A 25,259-nucleotide genomic window follows, 5' to 3' on the forward strand; every position below is an offset into this window, starting at 1 on the left:
TCTGGATAGGGCAGGCTCCAGGGGTATCCATATTCAAAGGCTTACCTACATGTCTTTTTCACTAAAAAAGGAAAGAAAGAAAGAGAGAGAAAGACAGAGAGACAGAGAGATAGAGAGAGAAGGAGGGAGTAAAAGAAGGAGGATGGGAAGGAAGGAAAGAAAAATATTCATATGATTGATTAGTGACTTTTTAAATTCATCCTCATTCTGATTCAGCAGACAATCAAAAGTTCATTCCTTCATCATATGGTTAGCAGATAAAAATGTTGGTTTTCCAAAGTCCATACAGTGATGGCATCAGTCACACATAATCATAAGATCTGATGTTGGTCAATCTCTAATTTATTGGCCCAGCTGATATGGATAGTGATGGAGAATTTATCTTCCTCTTAATTATGGCAAAGCTATTGAGGATCTAATGAAGAGAAGATGGGCAGGGGAGCAGAAAGAGTGATTCCAATGCCAGGAATCCTCAACCAAGCCTCCATGGGCTGCTGCTGCTCATCATTGGTAAATAAGAGTTCTTTACACTGATCCACACAGTCCTCTTTATCTGTGGTGGATTCCTTTTATCTCAATAGTAGAGCAAGAGAGTCAAATATTCCAAATTTTGCATTGAGAAAACTCAGATAATCTTTATTATGCTTGCATTAACTCCAAGGATTTTATATAAGAAAAGAATTTGGTATACCATAAAGCATTGTCTAAATGTGTTATTCTTACTTTGTCATGCCTCAGCCAATATAATTGATATGTCTGGGCAAATCACTCAAAATCTTCCTCTGCTCATTTATGGGATCAATCAGTTGAAGAGGTTAAGTGGATCACATGATTAGTTAAGCCCCTCCTGATTCTAAGATTCTATTATTCAATGGAAGTGTGGTGTTATAGATAATGGACTGGACTAGAAGTAAGAAATCTTGGGGACTTCCGGTTAAGATGGCGGCTTAGAGAAAGCTGAAGTTCAGATCTCCGGAAAACCCTTCCCGACCGATCTCAAACTAGAAGCTCCTAAGGCGCCGAAATTCAAAACGATCAACAGCACAGACCCTGGGAACCCTCCTCCTGGACCTGGACCCGGTTCAAAAGGTACAGCTCCCCTTAAAAGCCAGAACCCGAGATCCCTCGGACCTCAGGGGTAGGAGCGCAGAGTCCAAGGCTCCCGGAAGCGGCAGCCGCGCCGGGCTCAGAGAGCAGGGTCTGAGGAACAACAACCCTCAGGGTCTTCTACCCAAGTCCCAGTCCGGGTGAAAGTTACTGCCTGGGGCTTCCGCTGCAGAGAGCCAGTCGGTCTGGGTGAAAGTTACTGTCTGGGGCCTCCGCTGCAGAGAGCTGGTCAAAACAACAGCAACCCTCAGGGCGGGCAAGACAGCCTCACGGGCTGGATCCTGCTATCCAAGTCTCAGTGAAAGTCTGTGCTCTCCGAGCTTGGGGAAGCGGCAGCCCATCCCCCCGCAGGCCGACGAAACAGCCTCACGGCCAGGGATTCTGAAGGCAACTTCCGGAAATTGAGCCAGGGGGAGAGTGTGGCCTCGTGGTCCGACCCTTCCATTCCAGTTCCAGTGAGGCATATTCAGTTTAACCCAGGGAAAGCTCATAGAACCAACATCTGCCCAGGACTAAAGCCTCGGATCACCAGACAAAGACAAGAAAAGCCAATCCTCCATGTTCAGAGATGACAAACCCCACAGAAGCACAGAAGCCCCAAAATACCAAGAAAAATAAGAAGAAAGGGGCGACCCTGGACACATTCTATGGAGCCAAAATACAAAATACAGAGCAGATAGAAGAAGATATACAAGAAAATTCTCCAAAATCTTCCAAAGGAAATAGAAACTCTCCACAAACACATGAAGAATTTGAATCAGAAAGGACCAAAAAGATGGAAGCCCTCTGGGAGGAAAAGTGGGAAATGATGCAAAAGAAATTCACGCATCTACAAAACCAGTTTGACCAAACTGTAAAAGAAAACCAGGCTTTAAAGCAAGAACTAATAAAGCAAAGCCAAAACACCAAGAAATTAGAAGAGAACATAAAATATCTCACCGACAAGGTGATAGATCTGGAAAACAGGGGGAGAAGAGAAAATTTAAGAATAATTGGACTCCCAGAAAAGCCAGAAATAAACACCAAACTGGACATGGTGATACAAGATATAATCAAAGAAAATTGCCCAGAGATTCTAGAACAAGGGGGCAATACAGCCACTGACAGAGCTCACAGAACACCTTCTACACTAAACCCCCAAAAGACAACTCCCAGGAATGTAATTGCCAAATTCCAAAGCTATCAAACAAAAGAAAAAATCCTACAGGAAGCCAGAAAAAGACAATTCAGATATAAAGGAATGCCAATCAGGGTCACACAAGACCTTGCAAGTTCTACGCTGAATGATCGTAAGGCATGGAACATGATCTTCAGAAAGGCAAGAGAGCTGGGTCTCCAACCAAGAATCAGCTACCCAGCAAAACTGACTATATACTTCCAAGGGAAAGTATGGGCATTCAACAAAATAGAAGACTTCCAACTTTTTGCAAAGAAAAGACCAGAGCTCTGTGGAAAGTTTGATACCGAAAATCAAAGAGCAAGGAATACCTGAAAAGGTAAATATTAAGGAAAGGGGAAAAATGTTATCTTCTTTTACTCAAACTCTCTTCTATAAGGACTACATTTATATCAACCTATGTATACTAATATGTGGGGAAAATGTAATGTATAAATAGGGGGTAAAGAAAGACCAAATAGAATAATGGTACTCACACAAAGATTCACAGGGGAAGGGGAGGGGAAGAAAACTCCTATAAGAAGGAGAGGAAGAGAGGGGGGGGGTTTACTTAAACCTCAATCTCAGGGAAATCAACTCTGAGAGGGAAAAACATCCAGATCCATTGGGATCTTGAATTCTATCTTACCCAACAAGGGTAAGGAGAAGGGAAAACCAAGGGGGGGAGGGGGAGAGGGCGAACAAAAAGGGAGGGAAAGAGAGGGGGGGAGGGGGAGGGAACAAAAAGGGAGGGACTAAAAAGGGAAACATCAAGGGAGGGGACAAGGGGGACTGATTCAAAGTAAATCACTGGACTAAAAGGTAGAGCCGAAGAAGAAAAGGTTAGAATTAGGGAAGGCAATCAAAATGCCAGGGAGTCCACAAATGACAATCATAACTTTGAACGTGAATGGGATGAACTCACCCATAAAACGTAGACGAATAGCTGAATGGATTAGAATCCAAAACCCTACCATATGTTGTCTTCAAGAAACACACATGAGGCGGGTTGACACCCACAAGGTCAGAATTAAAGGATGGAGTAAGACCTTCTGGGCCTCAACTGATAGAAAGAAGGCAGGAGTGGTAATCATGATATCTGATAAAGCCAATGCAAAAATAGACCTGATCAAAAGGGATAGGGAAGGTAATTATATTTTGTTAAAAGGGACTCTAGACAATGAGGAAATATCATTAATCAACATGTATGCACCAAATAATATAGCACCCAAATTTCTAATGGAGAAACTAGGAGAATTGAAGGAAGAAATAGACAATAAAACCATACTAGTGGGAGACTTAAACCAACCATTATCAAATTTAGATAAATCAAATCAAAAAATAAATAAGAAAGAGGTAAAAGAAGTGAATGAAATCTTAGAAAAATTAGAATTAATAGACATATGGAGAAAAATAAATAGGGATAAAAAGGAATACACCTTCTTCTCAGCACCACATGGCACATTCACAAAAATTGACCATACATTAGGTCACAGAAACATAGCACACAAATGCAAAAAAGCAGAAATAATGAATGCAGCCTTCTCAGATCACAAGGCAATAAAAATAATGATTAGTAATGGTACATGGAAAACCAAATCTAAAACCAATTGGAAATTAAACAATATGATACTCCAAAACCGTTTAGCTAAAGAAGAAATCATAGAAACAATTAATAATTTCATCAAGGAAAATGACAATGGCGAAACATCCTTTCAAACCTTTTGGGATGCAGCCAAAGCGGTAATCAGAGGCAAATTCATATCCCTGAAAGCTCATATTAACAAACAAGGGAGAGCAGAGATCAATCAATTGGAAATGCAATTGAAAAAACTCGAAAGCGATCAAATTAAAAACCCCCAGCAGAAAACCAAATTAGAAATCCTAAAAATTAAGGGAGAAATTAATAAAATCGAAAGTGATAGAACTATTGATTTAATAAATAAGACAAGAAGCTGGTACTTTGAAAAAACAAACAAAATAGACAAAGTACTGGTCAATCTAATTAAAAAAAGGAAGGAAGAAAAGCAAATTCACAGCATTAAAGATGAAAAGGGGGACAGCACCTCCAATGAGGAGGAAATTAAGGCAATCATTAGAAATTACTTTGCCCAATTATATGGCAATAAATACACCAATTTAGGAGAAATGGATGAATATATACAAAAATACAAACTGCCTAGACTAACAGAAGAGGAAATAGAATTCTTAAATAATCCCATATCAGAAATTGAAATCCATCAAGCCATCAAAGAACTTCCTAAGAAAAAATCCCCAGGGCCTGATGGATTCACCTGTGAATTCTATCAAACATTCAGAGAACAATTAACCCCAATACTATACAAACTATTTGACATAATAAGCAAAGAGGGAGTTCTACCAAACTCCTTTTACGACACAAACATGGTACTGATTCCAAAACCAGGCAGGTCAAAAACAGAGAAAGAAAACTATAGACCAATCTCCCTAATGAATATAGATGCAAAAATTTTAAATAGGATACTAGCAAAAAGACTCCAGCAAGTGATCAGAAGGATCATTCACCATGATCAAGTAGGATTCATACCAGGGATGCAGGGCTGGTTCAACATTAGGAAAACCATCCACATAATTGACCACATCAACAAGCAAACTAGCAAGAACCACATGATTATCTCAATAGATGCAGAAAAAGCCTTTGATAAAATACAACACCCATTCCTATTAAAAACACTAGAAAGCATAGGAATAGAAGGGTCATTCCTAAAAATAATAAACAGTATATATCTAAAACCAACAGCTAATATCATCTGCAATGGGGATAAACTAGATGCATTCCCAATAAGATCAGGAGTGAAACAAGGATGCCCATTATCACCTCTACTATTTGACATTGTACTAGAAACACTAGCAGTAGCAATTAGAGAAGATAAAGAAATTGAAGGCATCAGAATAGGCAAGGAGGAGACCAAGTTATCACTCTTTGCGGATGACATGATGGTCTACTTAAAGAATCCTAGAGATTCAACCAAAAAGCTAATTGAAATAATCAACAACTTTAGCAAAGTTGCAGGATACAAAATAAACCCACATAAATCATCAGCTTTTCTATATATCTCCAACACAGCTCAGCAGCAAGAACTAGAAAGAGAAATCCCATTCAAAATCACCTTAGACAAAATAAAATACCTAGGAATCTATCTCCCAAGACAAACACAGGAACTATATGAACACAACTACAAAACACTCGCCACACAACTAAAACTAGACTTGAACAATTGGAAAAACATTAACTGCTCATGGATAGGACGAGCCAATATAATAAAAATGACCATCCTACCCAAACTTATTTATCTATTTAGTGCCATACCCATTGAACTACCAAAATACTTCTTCACTGATTTAGAAAAAACCATAACAAAGTTCATTTGGAAGAACAAAAGATCAAGGATATCCAGGGAAATAATGAAAAAAAACACATATGATGGGGGCCTTGCAGTCCCAGACCTCAAACTATATTACAAAGCAGCAGTCATCAAAACAATTTGGTACTGGCTAAGAAACAGAAAGGAAGATCAGTGGAATAGACTGGGGGAAAACGACCTCAGCAAGACAGTATACGATAAACCCAAAGATCCCAGCTTTTGGGACAAAAATCCACTATTCGATAAAAACTGCTGGGAAAATTGGAAGACAGTGTGGGAGAGACTAGGAATAGATCAACACCTCACACCCTACACCAAGATAAATTCAAAATGGGTGAGTGACTTAAACATAAAGAAGGAAACCATAAGTAAATTGAGTAAACACAGAATAGTATACATGTCAGACCTTTGGGAGGGGAAAGGCTTTAAAACCAAGCAAGATATAGAAAGAATCACAAAATGTAAAATAAATAATTTTGACTACATCAAACTAAAAAGCTTTTGTACAAACAAAACCAATATAACTAAAATCAGAAGGGAAACAACAAATTGGGAAAAAATCTTCATAGAAACCTCTGACAAAGGTTTAATTACTCATATTTATAATGAGCTAAATCAATTGTACAAAAAATCAAGCCATTCTCCAATTGATAAATGGGCAAGGGAAATGGATAGGCAGTTCTCAGATAAAGAAATCAAAACTATTAACAAGCACATGAAGAAGTGTTCTACATCTCTTATAATCAGAGAGATGCAAATCAAAACAACTCTGAGGTATCACCTCACACCTAGCAGATTGGCTAACATAACAGCAAAGGAAAGTAATGAATGCTGGAGGGGATGTGGCAAAGTAGGGACATTAATTCATTGCTGGTGGAGTTGTGAATTGATCCAACCATTCTGGAGGGCAATTTGGAACTATGCCCAAAGGGCGACAAAAGAATATCTACCCTTTGACCCAGCCATAGCACTGCTGGGTCTGTATCCCAAAGAGATAATGGACACAAAGACTTGTACAAAAATATTCATAGCTGCGCTCTTTGTGGTGGCCCAAAACTGGAAAACGAGGGGATGCCCATCAATTGGGGAATGGCTGAACAAACTGTGGTATATGTTGGTGATGGAATACTATTGTGCTCAAAGGAATAATAAAGTGGAGAAGTTCCATGGAGACTGGAACAACCTCCAGGAAGTGATGCAGAGCGAGAGGAGCAGAACCAGGAGAACATTGTACACAGAGACTAATACACTGTGGTATAATCGAACGTAATGGACTTCTCCATTAGGGGCGGTGTAATGTCCCTGAACAACTTTCAGGGATCCAGGAGAAAAAAAAAAACACCATTCATAAGCAAAGGATAAACTATGGGAGTGGAAACACCGAGAAAAAGCAACTGCCTGAATACAGAGGTTGAGGGGACATGACAGAGGATAGACTTTAAATGAACACTCTAATGCAAATACTATCAACAAAGCAATGGGTTCAAATCAAGAAAACATCTAATGCCCAGTGGACTTACGCGTCGGCTATGGGGGGTGGGGGGGAGGAAAAGAAAATGATCTATGTCTTTAACGAATAATGCTTGGAAATGATCAAATAAAATATATTAAAAAAAAAAAAGGAAGGAGCTTGAGGCCTCTGGGAAGTTCAGCTTTGGAAGCTGAATAGGAGCTGGTCTCTCTGAACACTAGAGCTTGCTTGGAATGATCTTGTGGTGAGTGATTAAGGACTGACTAGTCTCTCTTAAAGCTCAGGCCTAAGCCAATGGCCTAGGCCCTTTCCTACTATTTCCTTTGCCTCTCTCTCTGCCTCTCTCTCTCTCTCTCTCTCTCTCTCTCTCTCTCTCTCTCTCTCTCTCTCTCTCTCTCTCTCTCTCTTTCTTTAATTCCTTCATTTGTATTAATTAAAATCTCCATAAAACCCAGCTGACAGGTATTTTCAATATTTTGGGAACTTTCCCAAGGCGACCACTTATCTTTTATTTAAATCAAGACACTAAAAATTATCTTTACAGTTTTGGCAATTCAAAGTCTTGAACCCACATTTTCGTGGTCACAATTCCTAGAATTTCAAAATTTTCAGACCTCAAAGCTATAATTCTAACCCAGAACTAAAAAGGAATTCCTTCTTCAATAAGTCAAAGAAGTTTGTCCTAAATTAGCTTTGAAGGCTCCAAGGAAGAAGAGCTTTTTATCTCCTGTTAACTGAATTTATTTTGGATAATTCTAATTATTAGAAAATATTATTATTTATCTAGTAATTATAATTATTAGAAAAAGTATTTTCCTACAAACAAACATATCAAACCCAAATTTGCCTTTTTGTAGTTCCATCCACTATTTTTGGTTCTGCCCTCTGAGTGCAGTCTAATGTTACTTATATGTCAGCCCTTTACATATTGGAAGATAGTTATCATCATGGCTCCATTGAGACTTCTCTTTTCCAAGAAAAGCATTCAAAATTCCTTCAATGGATCCCATCTGATATGAACTCTAAGTCTTTTACCGTCCTGCTGATTGCTTTCCTTTAGATATTCTTCAAATTATTCATATCTTACTGAACACTGTGGTGTCTAGAACTGAAGGTTATATTCAATCATATGACCAAAAGAAAATACAATGGGATTACCGCTTTCTTAGTCTAAGATACTATGCTTCTTTTCACATAACCTAAGATTCCATTATGTTTTTTGGCCACCATTGAACATTCTTTATTCATATTGAGCTTGCAATCCACCAAAACTCTCAGATATTTTTCAGACAAAAATGTTTTTATTAATATCTCTCCTATCATGATCCTTATGGACAGCTAGGTGGCATAACAGATGAAAGTCTGGAGTTAGAAGACTTTTCTTCCTCAGTTCAAATCTGGTCTCAGATACGTACTAGCTGTGTGACCCTGGACAAGTCGCTTAACCCTGTTTGTCTCAATCTCTTCATCTCTAAAATGAACTTGAGAAGAAAATGGAAAACCACTCCAGTATCTTTGCCAAGAAAACTCCAAATGTTGTCACAAAGAATGAAACATAACTGAAAATGATTCAACAACAATATTATGTCTTTATGATGTTAAAATTTTTACTCAAATATCAGACTTAAATTTTATCTCTATTAAATTTCATTGCATTAGAATCAGTCCAATGTTTAAGTCTATCAAAATCTTTTTGGATCTTCTATAGAGATGACCATCACTCCATTAGCAAACTTTATTGGAAAATCTGACTTTATTGGAAAATCTGAAAAAAAAAACATGCCATATATGGCTTTATAAGAGTCACTAATCAATTCTGAGGGACTTAGGATAAAGAATGCTATTCACATCAAGAGAAAGAACTGTGGGAGTAGAAACACAGAAGAAAAACAACTGCTTGATCACATGAGTCGATGAGGAAATGACTAGGGAAATAGACTCTAAACTATCAACCTAGTACAAATATCAATACTATGGAAACAGGTCTTAATCAATGACACATGAAACCCAGTGGAACTGTGCGATGGCTAAAGGGGAGAGGTGGCAGGAAAGGAGGAAAAGAGCATAAATCATGTAACCATGGAAAAATGCTCTTAATCAATTAAATATTTTTAAGAAGAGTCATTGATAAAAGCATTAAAAAGTATTAAAGCATTAAAAGTATTAAAAAGTATAGAATGCTGAGGTACTACTACACTGGCAACTTCTATTCTGACATATTCATCTGGTAAAACTATCTGATAGCTATATGCTATACAATACCCTAATCATAATAAAAATCTCAAAGTTGCTATATTCCTTTTATAAAATTTTATAGCATCAAACTCAGAGAGAGAAAAAAAAAACAAATATCTATGTAGTTAAAGGTAAACAAGAAAAAAGAAATTAGTCCTCTGACTCCAAGTCAACTTCAATGAGAACCTGACAGTAAAAAAAAATACCTGAAGACACCTTGCTATAAATATGTTTCCTTGATTTTGCCCTTAAGACTTTTAATTTTAAAGCCCCCTTATAACTATGTATTTGAGTTTATAAAGAAGAATGTGTTCATCAAATGCAATTCAACACTAAAGTAACATATAATATTACGTTAAAAAGAAATCAGCACTTTCAAAAGCCAAGTATATCTTATTAACAACTATACATACTATAAAGATCTGTAAATTAAGACCCCAAAAATAAGTATATGTTAAAAACAAATGGTTCATAGCATGAGTATATATGTGGTTAATCATTTCAAGATAACACTTACCCAGAGTTTTACATGCAAATAGGGCCATAGCACTTTGAAGTCTATCTGGTCTAAGAGCCTGTACCACTAGGACCTTGGGATAAAAGAGACAATAAACAGTTAAGGACACAATAACATTAAAAATCACCACAATTGGAAAAAGTATGTTCACTTAAAAAAATAGATATTTCAAGGAATATAAGGATGAATATATGACAGGGCATCTTAATTATTCTCCCTGTAGTCATCCATCAAGATCTCTCTTTCAAGACATTACTAAACAACGTCAACTGCTTCAAACTAAAGCTGATTAAATAATCCATTGTTTCAGCCAGAGTGCCCAAGGATACTCTCAGAGTGGTTAAGAGAATTATGAAATGAAATCAATCACCCAGACAGACAATAAGTTTAGAACTGAGATCTGCAATGCCAGGAAGAAATGTTTAACTTGTCCTTGAAATCAAACTAGTAATACTTGTTCAAGGTCACAAGAGGATTAAATAACAGAGACAGGACTTGAAACCAAACTTTCTAACTCTAAATTAGAGTGCATTCCACTACTTGATGGCTGTGTCCTTTATGTTCTATCACAGGATACTATAAAAGGATGGCATGTAACTCATCGATATTTATTGTTAAGGTTTCTACTGGAGGACCAGAGGAAAACCTGGCACAGATAATAAGCCCTATGAGGCTAGACCAAAAGTTCTCTTTATCTTTCATGGTTGTCTGTTATAGTCACCCATAAAGCAAAGATTGTTCTGAGGAAAATGGAGAATTTATGGCTAGTTAATGGGCACATGCCCCCCCCCCAAAAAAAAACTCAACTATGAAATAACACATTTTAGTACTTATCTTTTTAGTCCTAGTGTCAGATGACAACCAAAACTGGCTTGCCACCAAATAGCAAGTATATCAAAGATTGGCAAATATATCATCTTAAGTTTAAATCGTATAACTACCAAAGAATGATTCAGATTTCAGAAACATTTTCTATTTAGATAAAGTTCAATTTTACCTGCTGAAATAAGGAAATCTTCTTTGATAGAATGGATGGAAATTCCTGCTCACACATTGAGTTATGATAGTATGGCCGCCACAGACTTACATCATCAAAGCAGAGTGTCTGATAGAGAGCAGGAAGTGATATCTATAAAGGAAATACACAGATCCATATAACTAAAAAAATAAAATATTCAATGGCTCTCAATAGTCCATAGATGTTATATGTCCAAACCTGAATCTAGTTTGTCAGCACAGGGGGTAGGGACAGGGAATACAAAAGAGTGGAAGACACCTATGTAATTTCCCTTTTCATATTGAATATTATTTCCTTTGCTGCAATCTTTAATTCAACAAAACTAACATTCTCCCTGTTCTTCATACACAACACTTCATTTTCGTCTCTGTGCCTTCATACTAACTTTCCCCTAAGCCTGGAATGTACTCCTCTCTTCATCTATGCCTGATGGACTCCCAACTCCATTCAAGATGCAGCTGAAGCACCATCTTCTAAATTAAGTCTTTTGGTAGGCAGCTAGGTGGCCCAATGAATAGAGAGGAAGACTTGGAGACAAGAGGCAGGGTTCACAATTGGTCTCACACACTTCCTAGCTGTGTGCCCTAGGCAAATCACTTAGCCCCAACTGCCTAGCCCTTACTGCTCTTCTGCCTTAGAACCAATACTTAGTATTGAATCCAGCATGGAATGTATAGGTTAATAAATGAGCTTTTCCCCTGATACCTCCAGCTGTTAGTGTCTCCTGTACCTAACTACCTTCTATTTATTCTGCACATACTAAAATAAAATGTACATTTTGTCTCCCTGATAAAATATAAGTCATTACAAGGCAGGGATCATTTCACTTTTCATATTTGTATCCCCAGGGTCTAGCACACAGCAGGCACTTAATAAATGTTTGTCGGCTGAATTACTTACTATCTCTGCTTCTGAATTAGTAGGGACTCTAAAATTTGAAATTGTTCAACATCATATATAGGCTTTAGTCTCTTAGCAATGTGTGATATGTAAAACTAAATTATGTGATATAGATTATGAATACAGTAGAATTCTAAACAAGACGGACATAAACAAGAAATGAAGCAATTGGTAGGGTTCATGGAAAAAATGAGACTTAAAATGGCCCCTAAAGGATGACTAGTAGATGAACAGGTAGAAGACAAAAAAGAGGACATCCCAGGCATGTGGATTGTATTACAAGTGGGAATGTATTCAACACCATGCCAAGCAATGCTAAATGTTTTTATCAACCAAGAAGAGCAACTTGTCATCTACGTTAGCACAAGAAACCCTAGAGGCTGGGAAGTAGCTAGAGTAATATAGGTCTAAGTTGACAGGACACTCATGATATCAATTATCAGTTCTACATAAAGGACTCTCAGGTCAATAAACACATACACACAGAGGGTGACAATGACCTCCTTTCTGTTCTTTAAATAAAACATTCCATCTCTTAACTCTGGGCATTTTAATGGGTTGTATCCCATGCTCAAAAAGCTATCCCTATTCATCTTCTTTCTTTTGGTGTAAAGCCCCAGATAAAATTGTTTTTATAGGACACCTTTCCTGATCCCTCTTAATTCCACGGCTTATTCTCTGTCAGGACATAACTTGTCTGTGCAGAGTCATTTATACATATTAACTCCCCAGTAGAAACTTTGGATTTATTTGAGGTGGAGTTGCACAAAGTCATTAGTCTCATTCTCTCTTCCAGAATCCTCAGTCTAGTGGCAAGACCAAAGTCAAGATGACTGGTGATGGCTCAGGATGTGGTGGATGACCTTGGCTTCTCTGAGGTCTAAGCAAGTTCTAGGTGCTCCATAGCACCCACTTCCACACCTTCGTGGCCACTGGAAAGATCTCATCCACCTATTCTGTCAGAAAAAGTCTTCACATGCCTGGGGTAGACACCCCCCCACTCACCAGTGGTTTTGACACCTTTCAGTTACCCTCAACCTAGTTTAGTCCACCTGCTGAGATGGTTTACTGGGGGCATCTCTGCACATGTTCCATCTTCTTGGAGTCACAGGTGAAAGTTGGGCAGCAAACAGACACCAAAGGAGGAAAGCAGCCCAAAAAAGGGCCCAGCAAGGCCTCACACCAGAGGTGCTAATCTGCCCTGAACACACACACACACAGAATCCTAATTTCTTCTCTAAGTTCACCAAATACCGACAATTTTTTGTCAAACTTCTCCAGCTAGATGTCCCATAAGCAGCTTAAAATTAATAAGACCAAAATGAAACTCATTATCTTCATTCATATACATACTCCTACCCTGATTTTCCCTATTTTCACATGAGGCACTAATTTCATTCCAATAGCCCAGGTTTATAACTCTGGAGTCATCTTCAACTATTTCCTCTCCTTTAACCTCCATATCCATTCAATCAGAAAATGCTAGTTATTCTATCACCACTTCATCTTCCATATCTATTCTCATCTCTCTGCTCATATGGTCACTTCATCATCACCACTGCTAGTAGAACATTCCACTTCTGTGATGTTTAGTCATTCAGCTGGGCCTTCTTTAGTTACCTTCCAACTATTTTGTATATACACATTTTTAATATATATTATTTATTTAATTATTAGCATGTTGTCTCTCCCCATTAAAATGTTATTTCTTTGATGGCAGGGATTGGTTTTGTCTTTCTTGTGTGCTGGATAAATGCCTGTTGAGTAACTAAATGATTGTGCTATTGCAAAAGCTGCCCAAGTAAATCTTTGTATCCAAACATTCTCCCTTCCCAAAGTATCCTTTATACAGCTGCCTAAGTAATATTCCTAAAGCATAACTTTGACCATTTTGATAATTGAATCTTGGCAAGTAAATCTTCCCTAGAAATTATGTTTTTAAATCTATTAGTCAGTAAAATATCTTGATTATTATTTTTTCTTCTATTTTATTAGGGAGGCATACTGTAACTTCTTTAAAGAAAATAATATATTATTGCCTCTAACTAGGATATAGTAATTTAAAGATATCTATTTTTAAAGGGGTATTATGTTATATTCAGAGAAATATTGTGCCTGCAAATGGACAAAGGATGTACAAGTTACTGCATTCCCAGTTGTCAATAAGAATTTGAACAGATATGTTATAACATATTCGTTCACTTTATGAAAGTCATCACATCATCATTACCTTTAATGTTGCAACTGCCCAGCTCCGTTCTTGCTCTATCCAAGATGGAAGTTGATCACGAATTTTTTGTTGACTATCCTTCAAAAACGTTAGACAAATTATAAAATGTTGTGTAATTTGAGTATATATGATTTAGAAAAAATCTTTAACCAGCTGAACAACCTTTTTAATAAAAATTGGTTTGAAAAAGGGCAAAATGGCCTTTGGTTTTATATTTCAATAATATTTTCTCTAGGCATTTAAAAAAGATACATGGTAAAACCCATGTGGTATAATAATAATGAAATTGCATACATTTTAATTGCATTTTATTTAATGAAATTTCAGAACAATTTAGCTATGGAATTAAGAAATAGCCAACAAGCACATATTAATGAAATTCTCAACTGAAACATAACAGAGACCATTCCAGAATAACCCTCCACCCAGGTAGCTTAGCTATGGGAAATATCCTATCCTATCTGCTACTACAAATAGAAACTTCCATTCTCTTTTCTCCTTATTCTCTCTTTGGATGCTAAATGCTTGGGAATCACTAATCACTTCCCAAAGTTAGTCCAAAGATGAAGCTGACAGAACTAAAGGTGAAATCTTTTCCTTTTCCTCAACCTTCCCACTCCAAACCCTGTTGAGAAAATGTTCCATAAAAAGTGCATTTTTATTTTTGCCTCTAAAATATGGAGAAATCTTACTTAATTTCATTAAATAAATACAAAATTCCTATTAGCTACTACACACAACTTTATCCATAGATATATGGGCTGAGACTCTCTTCTAACCTGTTTATAGGAAAACTCAGTATAGCTTTCCAGAAAAAAACCTGGGAATGTAAATCAAGATTAAAAGACAATAAATTATTCGTATTAAATTTTCACTACTTATTATTTTAGCCCTAGTTTAATTTTAATAAAATTGTATTTCAAGAAGAAGACCTACAAGCTTTTTCTTCCTTTACCACTTTTAAATTTATAAAACAGTGATTTAACTTACTGCCTTCCGTAACATGTCTCCAACAATCACTCCAGTAAATGTATCCCATTCCTAGGGAAGCAAAATGTGCAAATCTATTGGGTGAGATGAATGGTTAACAAAGGTTCCTAGTAACATCAGTAAACCAGACAGCATCCTTTCCTTACTTTTGTATTGTAAATCAGCCTAATTTCCCAACTTAGCAGAATGATTCCAAAGATATTATACCTTTTCATGCTTCATATAGGAATAATGATGTAATACATAAAACTTTAATTTTGAAAATGGCTTTAAATACTGTTCTTAATCTACTATATATTATTTTAGAAATAAAGGGACAATTATTTAGACAAAATTAAGTATGAAGTGTACATTTCATCATATTTCTTTTCCTGAATTATAAAAGTGATTATATTTTAAATTAATATCTTCTGCTCTTATATTATTTAGTAAAGAATTCTACATTAATATTCAATCTTGAATCTAACCATAAATTTAAGCATTTTAAAATTTCTATTTTATAATGCTGAAGCTTCCCCTTCATGGCTCAACTTACATTTTCTTGGAAAAGTTCAGGATGCATTCCTCGAACAAAATGTAAAGCAAACATCAGCTGATCAGCCTAAAATGAATAATCACACAATAATCAAGCTTTTTTCAAAAATCTGTGACATTTATAGAAGTCTCTTCTTTAAACATGCAGTTCACTTATTAAGTACTTTGACTTCAAACTATACTCTATTGTCAATGTAAGCATTGAATATTTAGATAGGTCTTCATTAAGAAAAAAAAAAGAATAAACTTAACCCAGTGACAATGGATAAGGAGACTTAGCTCTGGAAAAGTCCATTCAAAAGGATAAAAACTTAAAGAACTTGTATTTAACATAAGGAACAGGAGTATTTACATAATATAACCTAAGTAATATAATTAATGTATTCAATTCATCCATTAATATGATAATCAGATTGACTTTCCAGTACAGACAATTAATAGAATTATAGGGACAGAAACCCTCTAGTGAGACCTAACCAATAATCCCCATTACAATATTCTCAATAAACAGTCATCCAAATTCTGCTTGAAGACCTCACCTCCAATTAAGGGGAGCTATTACTCCTTAGGGTATTCAATTTTCTTCTGGACAGCTCTAATTTGGAGAAAGTTTATCTTTTAAGAAAGCCTAATCTCTGGCTCTATAAATTCAACACACTGTTCCCAATTCTATCCTCTGAGAACAACCAAAACAATTCTAATTATCTTCTGTTAGCAGTCCTTTAAATATTTGAAGCTACTGATATTTCTCTGATTTCTATAATACTTTTCTTATGAAGGCTATTACCTATTTTTTCAATAGATCCTCACTGAATAAATTCTCCAATCCATCTCAATCCTTTAAACATCCTGGTCACTCATTGCATGTGTTTCACCTTTCAATATTTCCTAAATTGTGGGGCTAGATGCTAAGCAGAATACTTCAGAGATGTCCAAATCAGAAAGCATGGTGGAACTACTCATCTTTTATAGAAGGCATATGATTTCTGCCATATTTTGAAGAACAAAATTATTAAAGAAAATGAAAAATGTATCAAGTATTCTACTTTTATCAGAAAGGGAGTTTAAGTAGATATTTAGATAGTTGAATATTCTCATCAATATCATGTGTCCTTATATAGTCTGGGTTCTGTTTCCAAAATAGGCACTATATGTTTTCAGATGAATATAGAGTGTCTGGCTAAAGAACACATCTCATTTTCCCTTAAAGTGAAGGTTTCCACTTTCCCTGTAGTTAAAAAAAGATGTTTAGGCTTTAAAATTATGCATTAGGATAGAGAGAACTTATTTTTTGTAAGAAAAAACTTAATGAAGATAGATAAACATATCAATGAGAACTTAAAAGCAAAGATTACCTCACAATTTCAGGTTTGTATTTCTAAGGTTATATTTGAGAGATAATACTATTATTCTTGGCCAAAAATATTGAAAACCTCAAGAGCATTGATAAGTTGTTCAAAAGTAACATTAAAATTAAATTACTATTACAATTTTTGGCAGTAATTTTTTTATTCATGGGAATAGTGTTTAATGGAGCAGTTATAATTAAAAGTATCTTGGTTCACTCAATTAAAAATCTACCTTTCATTAATCCTCTTAAGAAGAGAGTAGAATGGATTAGAAAGAAAAAGCAAACAATATTTTATGTACATAAGATGTACACTTGAAACACAGGTTCACATTAGTTACAAGAAGGGACTGGATCAAAATCTAATATGTTTCAGCTAAACTCAAAAAGCAAGGGTAGCAATCATGACTTCACAAAGCAAAAACAACAAAAAATGGTTAATTTAAAAGAGGAAAGCAAAAAAACTTTATTTGCTGAAAGGTACTTATAGACATTGAGTTTAATCTCAATACTTAATATTTATGTAATAAAGAACATGCCACCAAAATGTTTAAAAGAAAAGCTAAATGAATTACAGGGTGAAAAAACAGGAAAATTATAATAGTGGAGTGAGGAACACTACAATATTCTCATTTCAAGGCTAGACAAATCTATTTTGTCTAAGTGTTGTATAAGAATGGAATTTATGATAGTTATGATAGTTAAATATGATATATCACTTATTATTGCATAATGAAAATAGAAAGGAATATATATTTCTTAATTGTGGATGAAACATTTAGAAAAACTGGCCATACAAATTCATAAAAGCAGAGCTAATTAACATATAATTTACCACCCCAATACAATAAGAATTTTATTTTTAAAAGGTTGCTGAAGAAATTAAAATTAACTTGAGATAAAATAATGTAATATTGAAAAATTGGTGGGTCAAAGGACAATGCATACATATGAAAGACGATGTTATCAATGACAGCAATAAGACAACATGCCAAAGTTTTTGAGATGCAGATAAAGCAGTCCTTAAGGAAAAATTCTTGACTCTATTAAAACTTCCCTCCACAAAAAGGGGGGGGGGGGTGGAAGACCGATCAACAGTTTAAATACAAATCTTTAAAAATATAGAAAACCTACTTAAAATTAATGAATACAAAAATATTAAAAACCTAAGAGGATTAATAAAATTAAAGTTTAAAAACTAGATTAATAAATAGAAGTAGAAGTCAGATTAAAAAGAAAATAGATAAATCATTAGTTAATATGATTTTTTTACAATATGAGAAAAGTAAATTGCTGGTATCAAAAGTGATAAATAATATAGAACAAATCAATTAATAAACATTTGTTAAACATCTCCTATGTGCCAGGCACTCTGCTTGAGTATAGTATATTATTTTACCATATTCCAATAAAAGGGGAAACAAATGAAATGGATAAATACAAAAATGTAAAATTCTCAAACGAAGAGAACAAAAAAAGTAAAGAACTTAATCTCAAAAAAAAAAAAACTGAACAAGTTATAAAAATCTCACATAGTAGGGGGAAAACAGACCAGATGAATGAATTTACAAGTAGTTCTATCAAACTTTCAAAGAAAATTGAATTTAAAAATTATGCAAGCTATTTGCAAAGCATCAAATGGAGGAATCCTACTCAATACTCTTCATACCTAAGCCATGTAGAGTCAAAATTGAAAGACCATTAGAGTTCAATATTCCTAATAAAAATTGATTTTCAAATAGAATATTAGCATAAAGGCTACAACTTTCATCATGAAGATTAAACACTATGACCAAGATGGAATTATAAAATAGTTTTAATATCTGGAAAACAATAAGTATATTTGATTATATTAATAAGAACTACAAAATAATATGATTGAATGCATAAAAAGTTTTTGACAAAAGACTACACTCATTTATCTTAAACTCACTAAATATGGGAATAAATGAACATTTTCTTAACATGGTAAACTATATGTTTAAAACCAAAAATTATCATTATATATGATGGGAATAAAAGAGAGGATTTTCAAATAAAATCAGACATGAAGCAAGGATATCTGTTGTCTCAATATAGTTCTAGAAATGTTGACTGTAGCAACAAGACATGGAAAAATCTGGTTCTGTTTTTTTGAAGGTGAAGATAGCATACATAGAGAACTATAATAAACTAAAACAATAATTAAAACAATAATTTCAGCCACATTATAAGAGATAAAGTAAATCTAAGTAAATCATCAGCATCTCTACATATAACCAATAAAACCCAGTTAGAAGAAATTCCTTTTAAAATAATTATTAAATGTATAAAACATTTGAAAATCCATTTACTAAGACATATATGGGAGTTAAATGATTAACTCTAAAGTACTCTTTATAGAAATTAAAACAGACCTAATTAATTGCAGAAGTGTTAGAGAATTTTTATCAATATAAAATGAGGTTATATGTAAAAATTGCTCTGCAAACTTTAAAGTGATGTATTAATGCTAATTATTGTTATTTTATTATCATATGAAGTTAGTTGATATAGAAAAAGCTTTCATTTAATTAAATATATTTAATTTTTAGACAAAGTTTCTTATTGTTTAGTTACCTTTGATGACTATTTATTATTAAACCACATTGGTATACTGAAAAAAAAGTCATGATAATGACCCTTAAGGTCCATTCCAACTTATATATTCTCTGTATTATCTCCAGAGTTTATAATAACCACAGTATATAGCAGGAGCTTGCTTACTACATATTTGAAGAGTAAATTCTATAGGATTCTCTAATTCATTTCCAATTGGTGTTCAAACCCCATTCCCAAACAAGTTCTAATTCTGAATAGATTCTTAAACAGACTGTTACATTACTGATTAATAGGTAAGCAAATAAATTCATATGGAAACAAGTAACATTATAGATTTTTTTATGTTGATGAAGTAGAGTGGGGACACTTTAGGAAATGACTTCCTTACCTGATAATCTAAAAGAGAATGATACTGAATAATTTACGTATTTTCATAGCATCAACTCATTTAATACTCACAATCTTGAGTTTACCAACAATATGAGGTAAATAGGGCAGATCTTATTTTGCCTATCTCATCAATAGGAAAACAGGGCACTACTCAGGAGTGAAGCACTAGGAAGTAGTGAAGCCAGATCTTTTGATTAAAAGCTGAGGTCTTCTGATCCTTTATTCAGTATTTTACAATACTTAACTCTCTCTCAGGGGTATATTACCTTGTTTTACATGGAAGTGTGTCCAAAGAAACCTTCCTACAGCAAATGAATTTAAAATATTTTTCATTGTAGCCTAAGAACTTAGGACAATGCCAAACACATAAGTACTTTATAAAAGTTTGCTGACTGATTGTCAGAAGAAAAAGGAGTTAACATGAGATCATTTAGTTCCACTAATAAACCATTTTGGACAGATTTTGCTTTCTAAAGCAATAAGCAGTGAATAGAAAAACACTTCTAAAATCATCATAAACTAAATTAAAAGCTGCTTAGCATTCTTCCTGAACTGGGTACACATTACACAGAGATTTTTTAAAAAACCACTAAGGCAGATCATTTTTCTTTTAAATTCATTCACATGGCAAATATTTCTCTCCTAAGGAGTATTGCCAGTGTCTTGAGTCTTCCTGCTTACTTTTGTACTTGATTTGAAAATTTTTAAATTTTTTTTCTTTTCTCACTGGAAAACCTTACTCTGTCTGAAGTAACTAGGGGGAAAAAAATCTTAATTTGGGCTACCACTCACTTTCAGTTACCTGTGGAGAGTTAAAACCTGCATATCAATTTGAGGATAAAGTCAATTTATATTTTGAATCTATACATTTGCAACTTTTAATTTGTGAGTTTTACAGTTTTTAACCAGGGATATAGTTTTACATTTAGAAGTTTCTACAGATGGATATAAAGTTCCCATTTAAGGTTACTAGAGATTACTTACACAGAGAAATAATGAAGTTACAGAACTTTCTGTTGCCCTACTAGCTGTCTAACAAAAACTCTGAGCAAGGTGACCTTCCAAGCAGTACATGGATTTTATTCTACAACAATTCTTAAAAATTCCACCAAATCTCTAACATTCTCTGGCTCTGTGCTCTGAATTATTTGATTTCCCAAATCTACTCAGTTATTTGCTTTCCTGGTCTCTACTTTTTGAAGGCAAGAAAATGTTTAAAAACAAAATTTTAAAGGTCGTTTAGTGGAGACTTGGTAAGAAAAGGATCTACGTTTCTGAGAAACATTCTTTGGAGCTACAAAATCAGTTTTCCTTCAGGTAATTAACTGTTCCATGTTCTGAGTTAACTGATCTCAGGTGGAAAAAAAAAACTTTACAAGCTCTTTGTTTAATGAGAGAATAGTTAAAAGATCTTTATTTAATATGGTAGGTACACCAGGTTTCTGAAATGCTGACTAAGCCCACACCTGGATTACCAAATGTAAACAACTTTCTGCTATCTTTATATGAAATAATCCAAACATCAGTGCAGTGAAATTAAAAGGCTTCATATTTTTAATATGGCAGCTATTACTTTAATCTACAGTGGTAAAATGTGCCTATAGTTTAAATTTTTACTTACCTAACAACATATATTGATCATTAAATAAAGTTAATCATTTATAATCAGTGTTATTATATATTTAACCATGTTGTAAAACAGCACAAAAGGCAAAAAATCTTAAAAATTAGAGGAAAAACAGATAAATTGGAAACAAAAAGAACTGATAAACAAAAATTAAAAGCTAGTTTTTTTAAAAACACTGCCAAAATTGATATCCATTGTAAAATTTTCAATAAAGTCCTGACAAAGCAACAACCACAACTTTTAAAAAAATCATTCTTATCAAATTGGATTTATTAGTGATACAAGGACAGGTCATCATCATAAAGGATCACAAAAATTAATCACAATAAAAAACTAACCAAAAACATATCACTATATCAATAAATACATAAAATGTCTTTACCCAAGTACAATATTCATTTAAAAATCTTATTAAACAAGCCACAAAGGATCTTTTTTTTCCTATTTAACAAATAAAATCTATCTAAAGCCAAAAACTAGATGTATTTGCAAAAGAGAAACACTAGAAGATTTTCCAGTGAATACTAAAGTGAGGTTACACTATTTCCTACTATTATTTGACACAATCCTAGAAATGCTAACTAAAACAATAACATGAGAAGGAAATCAAGACATGAACATAATCAAACATAGTCAAAATTATTCTTACATGCTGATGAAAAGATGATTTACTTAGAAAATGCTAGGGAATTAGCAATATATTGAGTAAAGTAGAAGTTTACAAAATAAACATATGAAATTAAACATAATTTCTATTCAGTCATTCTAGAGAAATTCTATATAAAGCAGTAACAAAACCTAATTAGAAATGGAAGTTCCATTCAAAATAGATTCAAAATAAACCAAGTATTAGAAATCAATTTTCCAAGGAAGATACAATTAGAAAATAACCCTCAAAGAAATAAAGAGGAAAACTATTTAATACTTGTTTAAAAAAATAGAAAATTAGATCCACTAAGGAGACTAGAAAACTAAAGTAAAAAACTAAACTCAATAAATCAGTGTTTAATATACCTATATTTGACAAAAGTTGCCAAGAAAACTAGAAAATTGTTTATAAGAAATTAGGCTAACATTACAGTCTTATGTTATATACCATAATAAATTCACAATAGAGATCTAAATATTTATATTGATAACACAAAAAATAGATTAAATACTTCTCATGGCTCTGAGAATTCATAAACAAACAGGATAAAAGATCACAAAAGATAAAATATTTAATTTCAGTTAAATGAAAATGAAATACATCTGCACAATCAAAATTAATACATTTAAGATAAGAAAAAAAAAATATTTGCATGAAAAAAACCCAGAGGGAGGTCTGATAGCTATGATTTATAGGGAAATAAAACAAATGTATAAGACCAAAAACTATTCCCCAATAGTTAAGAGTAGTCAAATAATATGAAGAATTAGTTCCCTCTATATTCCCTATAAGGAACTCAAAGAGGTCAATATTTTTTTTAAGGGCCCACATATACAAACAAATTCAGAGCAGCTCTTTTTCTATTAGCAAAGAACTGGATCCTCTTCTACTTTGATGTCATTGCTTTTGTTCAGTTGTTCAGTCATGTCTGACCCTTCATGATCCTGTATGGGGTTTTCTTAACAAAGATACTGGAGTGGTTTGCCATTTCCTTGTCCAGTGGCTTAAGGCAAACAGAAGTTAAGTGATTTGTCCAGCATCATGCAGCTAGTGAGTATCTGGGGCTAGCTTTGAACTCAGATCTTTTTGACTTCCTGACAGCTAGATAGCTCAGTGGAGAGTGCCACGTCTAGAGTCAGGAAATCTCAGATTCCCAAGTTCAAATCTGGCCTCAGACACTTACTAGCTGTGTGACTCTGGGCAAAATGAGCTTGGAATAGGAAATAGCAAAACACTACGGGCTTTGTCAAGAAAACTCCAAATGGTCACAAAAAATCAGAAAAAAAAATGAAATAACTGAACAATACCTTCCTAATTCCAAGCCCAGAGCTCTATCCACTGAGTCACCTGGCTTCCTCTAAGGCAGAGGCTTATTAAATTCAATATGTACAAAACTGAATTATATTTTCCTGTAAACCCTCCTCTCTTCCTAATTTCCTGATTATTGTCAAGTGGACCACTATCCTCCGAGTTAGCCAGGTTTATATCCTAGGTGTCATCCTCAACTCATCACTCTCTTATCCCCCATATGAAATCAGTTCTCCAGTCCTGTTATTTCTCTCTTCAGAATATCTTTCCTATAACATCTCCTTTAATCCTCTCACATTTCAACCACCCTGCTTCAGACCCTCATCACCTCACACCTAGAATATTACAATAATCTATTAGTTTATCTCCTTGCCAAAAACATCTCCCCACTCTAAACTCTTCCCACTCAAGAGTCAAAATGATCTTCTTAAAATGCAAGTCTGACAATATTACACCAGTATTCAAGAAACTCCAGACAGGCCCTATTACTTTTAAAGCCCTTTATAACCTCCCCTTTTCCAATCTCGTTATACCTTACTTCCCCCAGGTATTGCGATATTGTCCTCCTTGCTATTTCTTTCATTCCATCCCCTACCATGAACATTTTCAAGGTTATTGTTACCCATACCTGTAATGCTCAACCTTTTCACCTCTGACCTCATTTTCCTGGCTTCCTTAAAGTCTCAATTAAAGTTTTACCTTCTGTCAGGACACATAGACAAAGGGTGAGGGTATGAGTTCAATATGATAGGATGATATAAAAAATAAAATAAAAATAAGGTATGAGAAAGAAGAATGCATAAGGAGGAGGGTAAGAGAAAAAATGGGGCAAATTATTGCATATGAAAGAGTATTCATAGTGATGGAGAAGATGAAGGAGATGAGGAGAGCATGTCAACCTTACTCTCATCAGAATTAGCTCAATGTGGGAAGAACATACACAATCAATTGGGTAGGGAAAGCAGAAGGGGAAGGAGATAACAAAAAGAGTTGGAGCTGATAGAAAAGAGGACAATGGGGAGAGGTGGATGTCATAAACTAAACAGGGGTAAATAGGATGGAAAGTAATACACAGTAACCATAATGACAAAACAATATGTTACAATTCTCTCTAATAAAGGTCTCATTTCTCAAATGCATTGAGAAATCAGTTGAGATGGGGACTGAATAGATGTTACCCCAGGAAGCAGGTTGAGGTAAGGGGACAGAATTCAAAGGCACACCTTCCTTCTTGTTCTCCCTGCTAGGCAGCCTAATAGAGTCTTTGCTTAACACCCCTCCCCAACCTTCTTCTTTGAATATTTTAAACTCTTCCCTCCTACTACAAATGTTGAAAAATAACTTCTTATAGTTGAAAGTCTAATTTATTCTCTTTTGGGAAAGGGGAATAGGGAAATTAAAAGGAATAGAGGGAAAGGAATTTCTCTAAGCTATAATCCCCTATTTCTGATAGGAGGCTTCAAATCAAAGTCCCTTCAAAAAAAGTAAAGTTTGACTTCCCCTAAGGGAAAACAGTTTTATATTCAGCTGGGATCTTCACTGGGCTAGACTCTTTCAATTCAACCAGGTCAAGGAGGGTAAAAACCAAGCACTTCTTTAGCCTTCCTCTTTCAGAGAGGTTGGCCAGAGAAAAGTGAAGTCAAGTGGTGAAGTGACCAGACCACTGAAGAAGTGTCCAGAAGGCAGCTTTGGCCAACTTCTCCTCTTTTCCAACCTTCCATAGAACTCTCTCCCTTCCCCCACTGGGTCTGGGTCTGGAGGAATCTCTCTGCTCTCTCGAGCTCTTCTTCTTTGC

The 25,259-nt window shown here is 34.6% G+C and overlaps 1 protein-coding gene across 2 annotated transcripts in view; it reads right to left on the bottom strand.

The window, feature by feature from the left end:
* DYNC2H1 (dynein cytoplasmic 2 heavy chain 1) overlaps nucleotides 1–25,259 on the bottom strand; it is a 453,597-nt gene that overhangs the window by 207,593 nt on the left and 220,745 nt on the right. For both annotated transcript variants that reach the window (XM_056794452.1, XM_016433898.2), the window contains exons 71-75: nucleotides 15,564–15,629; nucleotides 15,029–15,079; nucleotides 14,039–14,116; nucleotides 10,888–11,019; nucleotides 9,891–9,963 (exon numbers count right to left, since the gene is read on the bottom strand). In XM_056794452.1, the coding sequence (XP_056650430.1) occupies nucleotides 9,891–9,963; nucleotides 10,888–11,019; nucleotides 14,039–14,116; nucleotides 15,029–15,079; nucleotides 15,564–15,629 (400 nt within the window). The remainder of the gene's footprint in view (nucleotides 1–9,890; nucleotides 9,964–10,887; nucleotides 11,020–14,038; nucleotides 14,117–15,028; nucleotides 15,080–15,563; nucleotides 15,630–25,259) is intronic.

Source organism: Monodelphis domestica, chromosome 4 (assembly GCF_027887165.1).
Source record: "Monodelphis domestica isolate mMonDom1 chromosome 4, mMonDom1.pri, whole genome shotgun sequence".
Lineage (NCBI taxonomy): Eukaryota > Metazoa > Chordata > Mammalia > Didelphimorphia > Didelphidae > Monodelphis > Monodelphis domestica.